Source organism: Alligator sinensis, unplaced genomic scaffold (genome assembly GCF_000455745.1).
Source record: "Alligator sinensis unplaced genomic scaffold, ASM45574v1 scaffold747_1, whole genome shotgun sequence".
Lineage (NCBI taxonomy): Eukaryota > Metazoa > Chordata > Crocodylia > Alligatoridae > Alligator > Alligator sinensis.
Genome location: NW_005842254.1, coordinates 185,972 through 200,030, shown reverse-complemented (window position 1 = coordinate 200,030; position 14,059 = coordinate 185,972). Strand labels below are relative to the sequence as shown.

The window sequence follows — 14,059 nt, the reverse complement described above, 5'->3', positions numbered from 1 at the left end:
CAAAGAATGCATAAAAAATTAAAAGGCTCCTTTGTATCACATGCAGCACTTTAAGAATCACAGAAAAATAATATCCTTTCCACATAAACCAGCTACTAAACTAATGTAAACGACAAAACAAATACAAGTTCATGGAGTTCTCTCATCCCATGTATTTATTGGCATGTACTCATCAAGGAAGACATCCCTGTATCTAGATCACAAACCCCTACCCAAGTGTAGATAGATGCCTTTCTGTATGATATAGGGTTGTCTGTTGTAGCGGTGTTGGTCTAAAGACATAGGCAGACAACATTCTTCGGGTAAATGTGATATCTTTATTAGGCCAACTAAATAGTTAGAAAAATTGTTCTTTGAAAGCTTTCAGTCTCAAACACCCTTCTTCAGGCATAGGGAGAGTCTGCTGGCGTTGTGTGTTCTCCATATGGTATATTGGCTTCTTTTCCACCATGGAGAACACATAACACCAGCGGACTCTCCCTATGCCTGAAGAAGGAGGGGTGTTTGAGCCTGAAAGCTTGCAAGGAACAATTTTTCCCAACTATTTAGTTGGTCTAATAAAAGATATAACATTTACCCAAAGAACCTTGCCTTTCTGTATGATTTACGCTTTAGTAAAATGCAAGTTATTGGGCTCAGCAGAGCAAATAAAGAGTGAAATGTAATGAAGTATGATATACAGGAGGTCAGACCAGATGTTCTAATGGTCCCTTCTGCTCTTTAACTCAGTGAATTTATGGAAAGGTTCTGCATATCATCACTAGACTGATGGTTAGTACTGGATCCTATATTGGTATGATGCTGTAGTTCTGTTAAGTCCAGGGAATTAGACTGATGCTGGAAGAAGATTTACTCGAACAAAGAGGTATTGATGCTCAAGAAGAGTGTAAGTTTACTTTCTAACAAATGTATGAATACATAATTATACTCTGCACTAATGGAACACCTAAACTCACCTGTATTGATACATAAACACCACCACACTGGAGACTGCCAGTTCTATGAGCTAACAACGGGTACAAATTTGGAATAAATACAAAATTTAAAACCAAAGACAGTAGAAGACAGTAAGATTTGGATTATGCAGAGCTCTTAAGAAAATGCAGGAAGTGCAAATACAGAAATGAAAAAAAAAAGAAAAGCTTAACATTAATTGAAAGATAAATAAACTGTCAGAGACTGAAAGGAAGAGAAGAAAAGAACATGAGACTCCTGTGGACATTTAATTGGGTTAAGGGAGCACTGTTGATGGAAGATAGATATCCACCTTCCTGTATATTTTAGGGCAGTGGTTCTCAATCTTTTTTTGTACCAGGACCCATTTGTAAACATTGATAGCCAATCCCAACCCAGTGCCCCTCACTCCTGACCTGCTGTTCCCAGGCCCCAGCTTACCAGTGGGTGGGGCATGGGGGGCCCCAAGCAGCCCCTTGCAGGCTGGAACTCTGCCAGCCTACAATGGAAAAGCCATTCTTTTCCATGTTTTTTTCCTTTAAAGGAGAATTCATTTATTAAAGTTTGTTAATCCAGTTTTAAAGTTTGTTTGCAACACTTTTATACATGCTGGTGACCCACTTTTGGGTCATGACCCACAGGTTGAGAATGCTGTTTTAGGGGTTTAGATGCATCTTTAAATGCTAAATTTGTTATCTGATAAGTTGGATTTGTTAATAAATAAAGTTAAAAAACACCACAGTAGCACCAAACAAATTCAACCTTTTATTTATTTATGTAGTGTGTGTGTGTGTGCATGCATGCACATGCGCACATAAAATATGTATATATGTATATATGTGTTCTTCTCTGTTATAAGAATGAGGGATGCTATATGATAATGGCCACTATGAGAGGCAGCGTATATATGCATAGAGTATAGCCATATGGGCTACCTCTGATAATAGCCAAGATCATATTATCATCATCATTCTTATAACAAGAGAGAAAAACAGCTCACAATACAGCATAATGCTTCTCATCCCATATGATTATAAAGTATTTTGTAAGCAATACACTTAAGTTTAGTATTTTCAAAAGCTCTTTATTTTGGTCTAATTCGGCTTCTAGTGAAATGTTCCAGGGGGAACACGTTGCAAAATCCCATCCATGTGATGTAGCACTTATACATCCAAATCTTGGGCACAACACAACTGTATGGGGATGAGAAATTTGGGCCAGACAAATTGAGGCAAACCCCTGAAGTTGAAAATGTGAAAATGACTCTTTTAAAACCAAAGTTTTATTGTGGTAACATTTAATCTCAAGTCAGTGACTAAGGTACTGTATACATTAGGCATTACACATTGTGTACACATACTAGGCTCCTGTTGCCCGTATAACCACCCTTCCACTTAGTTTAGAAGAACCTGCAATTTATACAATCTCCACTTAAGCAGAGATGGAAAAAATAGCAGAGGTCAAGCCTTTTCTCAGAGTTACAACACTAACATATATTCATTCGTTCTTATTAAATCTATGCATTTAGGGGATGATTCACAACTACTATTCCAGTTTTATGTAAGTGTAAATTAATTAAAGCCCACAGAATTATAACAGCATAAAAAGAATAATTCCATGGAAAATCAGAATCTGGGTCTGGAATTGTTTATAAAACCATATGTTTAATCACCTCCTAAGGCTAGAATATTTATTTTAAAAGAAACTCATGACTTTCCAGCAGGGAGGGTACCATGTTTGAGTGTTCAATTATTCCGTACCTATCTAAACAATAGAGCTGCTTTTGATGTTTGGGAGATGAAGCTTTTAATAAATAGGCTGGAATCCTCATTGTCTCAGGAGGCCCACCCTCTTCCATCTCAAGAGAAGCAGCAGAAGTGACTAAGCCTTAGTCTCTTCAAGTTCTGCTCCTTGTATATGGAAGGCACATATTTTCTCCATGCATTAGGATGAACCAGTTTGTTCCTCTGCTACACTGTTCCTCAATTCTTCCAGGAAGAACAAGATGGAGGTGCCAGAAAAATCACTTTCGTAAGCAGCCTTTGTACAGGATGAGCAAGGACAAAAAGATTTCTCCACAGCGTCCCACCCTTGCTTGAGGGTTGATCACTACCAATATGAATCTAAAGATTTTATAACCAAGTTTTCCCATGAACCTGAACAGCACCTCACACAGTGGAGCCCAATCCCATAACAATGGATGTTAAATGATAACAATGACATCCACAGCTCCAAAGGGTGGAAAACAAGAAAGCAGTATTGTCCCCATTTTTAAAATGCAACAACACAGAAACTCCCAAGGCCACACAGTGAATCAGCGTCAGAACTGAGATAAAAGTAAGTCTCTAGGACACACTGCATCTCATTAAAAATTTCTAACAGGAGGAAGTAGCCTAAAGAGGTCTTTAAAGTATGTTTTTTTACAAAGTGAATTATCCTCTGGAAGTACTTGATCTTTGATCCTCAACTTCTGGCTAAGGTGCTGTGATGCAGGACCCAATAGGTAAGCAAACAGTTATACAGTTCTTTTGCACTGCCAGGATACCTGCAGCTCTTAAAAACCTGCATGTCCTGTGTAAATTAAGGATGTCTTTTAACAGCTGCTCTGAGTGCTGTAAAGTGTTAACATAACAGATCCCAAAGGGCTGTTATACCAACCAAGGCATCACCCTAGCAGCAGAGCAGCCAAATCTCTACTACACATGGCAGCTCCACAACTCTTTTATACCCACAGACTAGAAAAGTGTGGATGCACTTTGGCCTAGATTTAAGAGGGAACACACCAAAAAGATAGAATTAGTAGAAAAGGTAAACATTTGCTCCAGAGAAACATGTTTTCCTCTTCTAAAATTTAAAGCAAGGTTTAAAAACTGTCTTTATCTCTGGCTCAAAAGATCAATCAATTCCCATCTCTAAAGCCACACCTTAAAAAAACCCTCATATTCTCACCCCCACAAACTTGTTTGAACATGCAACAGATTCATCAAGGGAGTACTTGATACACTCAGTCTGCAGTAGTTAAAACACAAAACAAAACCCTGAACTGGATTCCAAACTCCAGGACCAAATGCTGCATACACCATTATTAAAAAGACTACTAAAATACTGTAATTACTTCATGCTACTTATGTTCCTGACACTGGACAGATATGCTCACAACAAATATTAGAAAAAGTCAGGAACTAGATGTCATGAACTCTACATATGTACAGGAAAATACAACAAAATAGAGATACATGTAAATAGGTAGCTATATGCCTATTCATGTTATTGAAATAGATGTCACCTAAAATTAAAATACTAGAAAACAAGGCTGTTTTCCCTAGAAGGTGAATGAGAGTAGTAAAGTAATGTTTGCAAAAGTGGAACAGAATTTCACTTCTGGAACTGTACCAACTTTTGTATATTAAGTCCTCAAATGAGCACTTTTTCTGAGAAGGCTTAATACCTGCTTAGAAATAAGGAACATCCTGAATTCAAAAGAAATTGAGGGGACCAGTACATCTTGAAAGGGGGGAGTGAAGGGAACTTTTGGTATTTTTCAGGACTGGCCCTTAATTCTGTCATGGAGAAAGAATGGAAACTAGGGAGGGAAAATCCTCGCTCCACTGAAGTCAATGGCAAATCTCACACCAACTTTAGTGGCATAAAGACTGGCCTTCAGTCTTGCAGACCTTAACTTATGCAAAGCTCCACCAGTTTTGTGGGAGTGTTTAATGAATGAAATATGCAGAGTTAATCAGTAGGGACAACAATATCATTTTTTAAAAGCTCTATTTGTTGATTGTATTATACTTCACTAGTATTTACCCAGATAAAGCTCTCTCCCATTTTTTAAGTCTAGAATAGCTGGTTGTTGGGACCAAAGGTGCTAGTTTAGTAAGCAGATGTAGAAATATACCTCCTTTAGAGATCCACCTCTTGAAAGTGGATTCCTTTCCCTTCGCAGGAAAGATTTTATTCTTTCAAATCCAGCTTGTGAAGGAAGCACTGTTACCCATGCTCTTCTAGAAAGGCCAGTTATGATAGGCACAGTCTAGTTTTCCTACTTTCCACACCACTTCAGTGCCTGCTCTATTGCAGCATTTACTATATGCCGCTGGAACAAGTTTCTTCTTTCTCAATATAAGTACAGTAATTAATTATGCTAGTTTGTGGCGCACTTTGCAAGACAGCTGTTTTCTTTTATTTCTATTTTCTGTCTCTCTCTTTTTTTTTTTTGCTACTCTCTAACAACTCTGTGCTCTAAAGGCACAGCAATCGGTATCAGTGCAAAGGAGACATTTGGCTCCTCCTATCGTTCAGGACCCAGTGAAGTATGGCCTGGGCAAAAGAAAATTTGAAACTTGCTTTCCTTATTTGTGGTGTGATATTATAGTCATAATGGTCCAAGGAATATGTAAGAGAAGGATTTTTAGGGGAGATGATATCTTTTCTTGGACCAAGAGTATACAGTTTGTCCAATAAGAGATACCACCCCCAAAAACCCTTGCCACACATATTACCTGGACCATCACAACTACAACATCATTCCAACTGTATGCAGTTGGTTCAATAAAAGATAATCGCTCAAAAAAGTCGTTGCCTCATTCCTGTTTTGACCAGCCGTGGATAGTTAGTCCAGGGCCTCCGTGTGAATTTCCTGCTACCTTGCAACTGGCAGCTTATGGAAGCTGGAGTCAATTTCAGCTAGTACATGAATTTGGATTTACACCCAAGTCTCAGGTGCCTGATAATTATCTATGGATTGACAAATAACATTGCCTAACTTGCCACTGTCTCTTCCCCCTTCCCTCATTGTATCCTGGATTTTACCAATATAAACAAAGCCCTAACCAAGCAACTGATACCTGCACTGGGAGTTTACTGATGGTATGATTCACTGTCAAACAAAGTATCTGTACTCAAAGTTCCCAGGAGATCAGAAGCTGGGAATGTTGCAAAAGCAGCTTGCTCGGCCTTAGGGTAGGGAGCGCCTGTGAGTAATATGCAGCTCATTGTGAACAACTTTGGCAGAATACACCCCCAAGGGAGAAGGAGTCCCAAATGGAACCTGACTGCATTTATGATTAAGGTACAGTAGCGTTAGTCTTTAAAAAGAAAAAAAAAGAGGGGTTTTGTCATGTCAGCATTTCTAAGTTTTGACATAAAAGTTGCCAACGTGAATGCAGTTTATAAAAATCCATTAAAGAGTTCATCATGGCCCTGATCCTGCCAACTCACTACATACACAATCCTCACTGATACCAACAGAAATCCTGTACACAATGCACATTACCTCCTAGTTCTACAGCAGTAGAAGTCTCATTTATGTGCGTTTTAGATGCATTCTAACTAAAAGAATCATTGATTTAATAAAATACCAACCCTTCAACTATACTCCCTAGTGCATAGGAAAGATATTTAATGTTTAAAAAAAGACCTATTTAAAACCTACTGAACAATCACCTCCTGTCTTTATATTATAAATTTCCTACTCTCCTGAAGTGCTGTCAGAATCTCATGATGAAGTCAAGAGACATTTTTAGTGCAAACCCCAGGTAGGAATAGGCCCTGTCAATAAAAACAAATAAAAATGAAAGCAATGATATGCCCTTAAGGATAAATGAAAGGATGGTAAGACACGGTTATTAAAGACTCCAGGCTAAGTCCATCTTGAAATAGTTTGCCTACTTATATTATTAGTAAAATTTAAGAAAACAAAAGGAAAGACTGAGTTACACATAAAACATAAACAAAAAATAGAATTCTAGATTATAAGGAATAGATTCTCCCCTTGTAGATCAAGAAAAACTGCAAAGGAACTTGCAAAGAAGCCTATGTAATTACACTAGGTAAAACCTGAGCAGGTTAATGTGCATGTATAACTTCAGATGAAAGTTTATAGCATTTGAAGTAGGGTCTTATTGGCAGAACAGACACTAAAAAAACCCCCACACCTCGGCTTTTAGTCTTGGAATTAAGGGCATGTATAAATGTGCTCCAGGAGTGGGGGGTGTTCTAATTAAAGCACACAGAATGTCATATGTATCAGCATCCCCACGCTGAAAAATAGCAGCAGGGGTGCTTTAACTGAAGATTGCTGAATGAGCTTTAAAGTGCCCCTGCTGCCACTTTTCAGCACAGAGATGCTGATACACAAGACGCTGGAGTCTGCATATGTATAGGCACCCTATACGTATAAGTACTGCATCAAGGAATCCCAAGTGCCTGTTGACGTTATATGTCCCTAGTGCAATATTTGATTGTTGCCTATATATACAGTAATTTAGATTTGAAACATGAATAGGTATTATAAAGTATGTTATTACTATACATGATTTCAAAATAATATAGCAGTATGGACTAACAGTTATTCATCAGCGTTATACAGAGAAGCCTCAAAATAAACAAACTACAAACTGGAAGTCTGGGCACATGAGTCACAGGAACCAGACAATGCATAGCTTTGTTTATTGTTGCATTGCCCTCTCTCCAAGGATATGCACCTAAGCAGAGTTGTAGGTGCTAGCCCTTTTATGGATTTACTTGATTTAACATTGAACATAAAACTGTTATTGTTTGGTGTATATGTGTATTTACAGCTTGCCTGGGCTGGAATAAAAATGCACTGTCAATAAAATGGGAAGTTTAAGTGCTGGATTTGTGATAGATGTTTCATCATTGGTGCAGGCAGCACCAATGCACAATCAAAATAAATTCTTCCTGCTATTTTTCACTCAGGGTAATCAGTAATCAGAGGGATTAGTGGAAAACGCCTTTTGCATATACTTTGACCACAGCACTTGGTTTTTTCTTTAAACAGGGGCCAAATATCATACCCCATAACACTTCTGAACATACACCAGTATCAGTCAGAGCAGAATTTCTTTGTTAACCCAGAGCCGGAGTCAGAATTCCCTCCTCCCTGCGGAATCTACTCATCTGGAATCTGTTACAGAATCAGGACTTAAAATTACAAGGTCTGACAGAGATAAGAAAGACATGCATGAGCAAATAAAACGTATTCAACCTGGTCTGCACTAGATTTATTCTTTAAAATGTTAAGTGCATAACTATAATGCTTAATGATGTGATTTTTTTTCTTTTACTGGCATACTGACAAGCAGTAGGAATCCTTAGTACAGTTATATACTGGTATGTGGCACTTTATATCAGGAAAGTTTACTTTGCTTTACAAAATCAGAATGAGCTATATTGTTAAAGCCATTTTATACCAGGATAAACACATCTACACATTCTTCTGCTTTTTAACCCTGCCATCTTGTATCTATCTATCTAGTATGCAACTGTCCAGAGAAACTGGATAGGGAGTTAAGAAGTGATCTAAGCAGCAATTAAAACAATCCCATGGTTGCACTCTGGGGGCTAACAAAAATTAGCTTTCTTAGGAAAAAAAAGATTGCAAACTCTACTATATCAAAATACCATCTAACGTTTATTTAAATCTGTGTTGGCTTAAACCTAGTTTGCAGCAGTAACAATAAACCAAACGTGTTTATGAATGAATTCTTCTAAAAGACCACTTCCACTTACGCCAAGGGCCAGCCATCAATGGAGCAGGAGTGACTACAAGAGATTTATGTTAAAAATCTACAGAGAGATGACATTTAACTCCGTAGTTAAATTTCTACAGAGAATTTGAAGAGTGAGGAAATGGAGATGAGAAGTGGAACCACACACTTTTCACAAAGGATTCTGTCCTGCAAGATGCACAACAAAGAAGTAGAGCTAGATTTGGAAAAAGTAAAGCTGGGGGTTCAAGACAGACTCCAAGCCAGTCCTGGAGGAGCTGCTTGCCAGGGTTTAATGCTGAAGCAACCTGATGCAAAGCAAAGAGCAAAAGTGACTGTCTGCTCTCTGCCCGCTCACCCACACAGACGCCATTACAGGATAGCCTCAGGTGCTGCATATTATGGGAGGTGAAAACATTACTTCTGCTGCCTGTCAGCCCTCCAGCAGCCTGCCTCCAGCTACCTAACACCCAGTGGCACAGACATTAAAAAGCTCCCCCCCACCTAACCAGTAAATCCAAAACACAAGGTGACTGGCCCTTCCCAGGGCACTAAAAAATAAACTAAAAATCCCTCCTGTACTGCAGGATTGGCAAACAAATAGAGACCTATCTTTTTCTTTTACTTCTTTTATTGCATAGAGAGACGGCTTGGGGCTGCGGCTTCTCTCTGCAGTCCAGGGAGCTTTGCTCAGCCCCGACAAGTGCCACTTGCCTGAGCACTTTAGAGAAATGCGATATCTTTTCTTAGACCAATTCAAACAGTTGGAAACACTCTTCTTGCAACCATGTCACACACAACACACATTCACCCTTTGGCGAGGGGGGATGCGCCTCTTCGAGGGGGCTCTGCCCTTTTTAACCAGTCTGTGCGGGCTGAACTTCTGCTCTGTTACAGGTAGAGCCGGGTTTGGTGGGCCCAACCTGTCTCTTCTGTTACAGGTACACACCAGTTTCCAGTCGCTTGTACCTGTAAAAGTCTCCTGTCTGTCCCTGGCCTTTGAGTTGGTCTCATCACAGATACCAGTGTCTGCCTATGTCCCTCCTTACACCAACCCAGCTGCAACCCGCCGGAGCAGGGGCTTGGGGGCGTTTTAACCTGACAGGAGCGGGAAGCAGCTTGGAGGGGCAGCATCTGACTGGTAGGAAATGAGGGTGGGAAGGGGGTCACGCTGTGCATGTCGGAGCTGCCAGGGCGCAGGGAAGAAGGACGAGGGCACGGACAGAGGAGGCGAGAGGAGAGCGGGGCATCCTTCTTGCTGCCCCTGCCCGCAGAGCCGGGCCAGAGCCAGGCTGGGCGCCTACCCGTATCCGTCCATGGCCACGTCCCCTCCGTAGCTCTTGTAGTAGTAGGTCTTGTGGGTGTGCGTGTGCCCCCCGCCGCCGCCGCCGGCCAGCACGTGGGCGCTGAGGTCGTAGCGCACGTCCGTGCCCGAGTCGGCCCGCGCCATCCTGCCCAGCGTGTTGAGCCGCGGCTGCGACCCGCCGTTCACGCTCATGGCTCCCGCGGGCACCTGCAAGGCTAAGGCTAAGGCTGCGGCTCTGTCCCCTCCCGCGGGCTGAGGAAAGGCGAGGCCACACCTTCGGGCCGCCGCTTTAAAGTCCCCGCGGGACCCGCCCCGCCCCGCCCCGCCTGCTGCGCGGGCAGCGCCCTCAGGACAGGGCCCACGGGCACCGGCGTGTGGGGGGCGTTTAAACGGTGCTTAGCAATGTAGAAGGCAGACAAGAGGCTTTGGGTGAATCTGGTCTCTTTTCTATTCACCCAAAGAGCCTTGTCTGCCAGCGGCCTCACACCCACGCGGCTGCAACCTGCACCCCTGTAGCAGGGTCTAGAGGACATGGAACAAATGTTCACCAGTGTATAATCAACATTTGAGAAATGTGCATCAGTGTATAGTGCAGGGGTTTAGGTTGTAGCCACGTTGGTCTAAGGACGTAGGCAGACAAGGTTCCTTGGGTGAATTTGATATCTTTTATTAGACCAACCCAAATGGTTGGAGAATAGTTATTAAGCAAGTTTTCGGGTTCAAAAACCCTTTGTCAGGCTAAGGAAGCTGCAGCAGTTGGTGTGTGCTCTTCCTGGATGGATGTCAGTGTATAGTGGACATCTGAAAAATGTTCATCCTTGTATAATGGACATGTTTTAAATGTTCACCCATGTATAACATGAACTGTTCCAAACAGGTATCCAGGTTGTAGCTGTATTGGTCTAGAGGAAAAAAAGCAATCAGGACTCATGGTAGAGGTGATCTCTTTTGTTTAGACCAACTACATTTTGGCAAAAAACCCCAACAAAATCTTCAATTGCAAGCTTTCGGGCACAAACCGTTCTTCGGGCATTGGAGAAAAGATTGTAGAAGTTCTCCTGGGTAGAAATGGAAGTTCATGTTTCATAGAAGAGTTGAAGGCATTGGTGACGCATAGGGGGTGCATGCAGGTGCACGTGCAACCCCTGTGATTGGCAGTGCACCCCCTGGCATTGGCTGCTGCCACCACTGTCAGTGGCGCCTGTGGGTGGCCGATGCTCACCAGCCCCCCGCTGTCACCGGCAGCACCTGCAGGCAGTCGCCAATCACCACTGGCTGCCACTGACACTGCTGGCAGCATCTGCAGGTGGTTGCCACCCCACCCCCAGCACCACCGTGGCCGCCTGAGGGAGCTCCCCGCTCACCACCCCCAGCACTGCCTGCAGGCGGGCACCATGCCCCCCCCCAGCCTCTGGGGATACACATCATTCATGGTTGAAGGTGTGGTAAAATCTCTTGTTTGGAACAGACTCATAGTAGAGACAGTCTTTTATTAGACCAACTATATTTTTGCACAACACATTTTTTTTAATTGCAAGCTTTTGGGCACAAACACCCTTCATTGGGCATCGGAGAAAAGATGGTAAAAGTTCTATCCAGAAGGACTTTTACAATCTTTTCTGCTATGCCTGAAGAAGGGTGCTTGTGCCTGACAGCTTGCAATTAAAGAATCTGTTTTTGCAAAAATGTAGTTGGTCTAATAAAACATATCATTTCTACCATGAGATCTGATGCCAAATGTAGGATCATTTTTGAGGGGTGTTGGTTGTAACTGTTGGTTTAAGGGCACAGGCAGACAAGGTTCTTTGGGTAAATCCAGTCTCTTATAACACCGAATCAAATTGCTGGAAAGGTTCTAAGACGACAAAATGCTAAGAAGAATATTTCCAACTATTCAAGTTGGTCTAATAAAAGATATTATTTAAGGCACCCAGGTTGCTGCCAGCTTGGTCTAGAGGCAAAAGGAATTAAAAGTTGTGGAAGAGGCAGTATCTTTTATTAGAGCAACTAGATATTTGCAAACAAATTATTTTATTTATGTGCAAGTGTATTATTTTTGAGGCAGCTAATTGATGCAGCATTATGCCAAGCCCAAGTCACTCACAGGGAGCCCTTTTAAGTGACTTTTGGGTTTGCTGTCAGCACTTTCTTTTGACTGCTTGCCTCAAAATAAAGATATGCTTCAACTTTGATAAATCAGTTCTCACTCACTCACTGCCTTAGAGTGAGCAATATAAAGTAAATAATGATGTTCATTTGCATGTGTATTTGCACACTGATTTGCATATTTTCCATGTATGATAGTTTTTCAGCAAATATAATAATTTCATATTTAAGACCTGGCAATGATGCATCCCAGCTGCTGCCCTCTCCCCTCCTGGCACTGAAAGGGGGCACGCAGCCACTGTGCTTGGTGCTGTACTGAAAAGGCAGCAGGAGGGGTGACATGGGGCAACAGTGTCTGAGTTGCCAAACCTCCAGGATTGCCCTGGAGTCATTAGCTATACATCTCCAGGGGGCTGCTGAGAGTCACCCAGGAGAGAAAGGATAGGGAATTCATTAAAATAAAGATGAATCATATCTATTATTATAAATACTAATAATAGTAATACATTTATACATTCAACAAGTATCTTTTAATATTAATACTTATTTTCATGAAATAAAATGTTTATTAATAGAGTATAAATGTATTAATATATATTTAATTGCATGACAATAAATGTTAATAGTATTAAAGGATACTTGCTGAATCCAATTTATACAGTTAGTCCATTGGGTTTTTAAAATGGAATGGGAATGTGTGCGTGCCTTCCTGAGGTCGTTGAAGCCATTCATGCCATTATGTTGTGATAAAACCACCCAGAATAGATTCAAACAGTTTGCAATGCTAAAGGGTGCCAGGAGCGCCCCAGTTGCTGGACTCAGAATAACTAGTCCCTGCGCTGTCCGGGATGGAGGGACTGCAGCCTAGTACCTCCCCAGCAGCAGTGACAATCCCTCACTTTGAAGATGATATGGCTCCTTGATGGGTCTTGAGGTGCTGTAAGAATTCAATCCTTGAGAAGCTGCAGGTCTTTCTGCATGGGAGTTAGGCTGTAGGCTGGGATTTCTCCTTTTCCTTCCTCTGCTCTCTCTGCCCTGCTTTGAGGGGGAGATGCTTTACCTCAAAATAGGCTGCCTTTTGGTTGAGGTTGTGGCGTCATTGGTGTCAGTTGGCATTGGCAGCCAGCTCCTCCCAAATCTTGTTGTTGGCATCTGTTCTCTTGCGCGTCTTCAGTGCATCCTTGTAGCATTTCCTCCGGCCACTGTGAAACCTCAAGCTGTTACGAAGTTGGGAACCCGAGCACTTGTTTTGGGAGCTGTGTCAAGCATCCGCACACAGGGGAAGCAAAGAGGAGGTGGAGATACAGTCCTACTCTGATCACCTTCCTTGTCCAGCAGCAGCGATGTGCAGCCCCAAGAGGGAAGGGCAAACTGCAGCTACCTAAGAAGTGCTTCATTAATCACTATCCCTTTGGGAAACCTTGGACCTTGCACCTTCATGAACTTCTGTCTGGGCTGATGCAGCCCAGGCCCATCCCCGGTGCCGTCTGCAGAGTGGGAGGGAGAGAAGAGAGCGGAAGGAAGCTACCAGCTGGGGTCTGCCCAGCCTGAGCTAGAGTGAGAGTGGGTGGATTGGAGCCCCCCCAACCTGCCCCACTCCAAGGCAGGGGGCTCCAATCCATCTGCCCCGACTTCAGCTCAGGCTGGGCAAACCCCAGCTCGATACTCCCTCCCATCCTGCTGACAGCACCAGAGCTGGGGGTGGGGAGCGGGAGGGATAGGGGAGACACACTGCAGGCAGGCAGGTACTCATTTGAATCACTCCAAAGTGGATCGGCTTGATTTCCCCCATCACCACCCAACAGGGAATGTCTGTTGCATCAGAAAGGGGTCTGTCTATCTCATGGCTGTCTCTCAAAAGCACTATGAGTTATGTCACGACCCAGTGATTTTGGTGCCTTGGCACTATGGAATTTCCTGGCCACATGAGAGCTCCTTTGCACGGCAGAGTGTTCTGCTGCAATTGAGAACCCGCGTGTAGGAGAGAGTTCCCGCCAATTTGCAGTTTCCTTTGCAGGATGCATTTCTTCTTTGCAGCACAGAAATGCACGGTGCAAAGAGTTCCTGCTATTCGAATGTAAATTTGTGTCCCGCTATTGGCCAGTGCTAAATTATTCACACGTGGCGGCTAGCAATTGGCTCGCCGGCCGGTTTAAAATTCCCCCCGACTCCGCCGGAG

At 42.6% G+C, this 14,059-nt stretch overlaps 1 protein-coding gene and 1 pseudogene across 3 annotated transcripts in view; one reads left to right on the top strand and one right to left on the bottom strand.

Annotated features, from left to right (window-relative positions):
• DSP (desmoplakin) overlaps positions 1 to 10,048 on the bottom strand; it is a 50,441-nt gene extending 40,393 nt beyond the window's left edge. For 2 of the 3 annotated variants that reach the window (XM_014521765.2, XM_006027588.3), the window contains exon 1: positions 9,773 to 10,048. In XM_014521765.2, the coding sequence (XP_014377251.1) occupies positions 9,773 to 9,966 (194 nt within the window). In that variant the 5' untranslated portion in view covers positions 9,967 to 10,048. The remainder of the gene's footprint in view (positions 1 to 9,772) is intronic. The other variant, XM_006027587.3, reaches the window with a different exon arrangement.
• LOC112550919 overlaps positions 9,091 to 14,059 on the top strand; it is a 30,128-nt pseudogene continuing 25,159 nt past the window's right edge.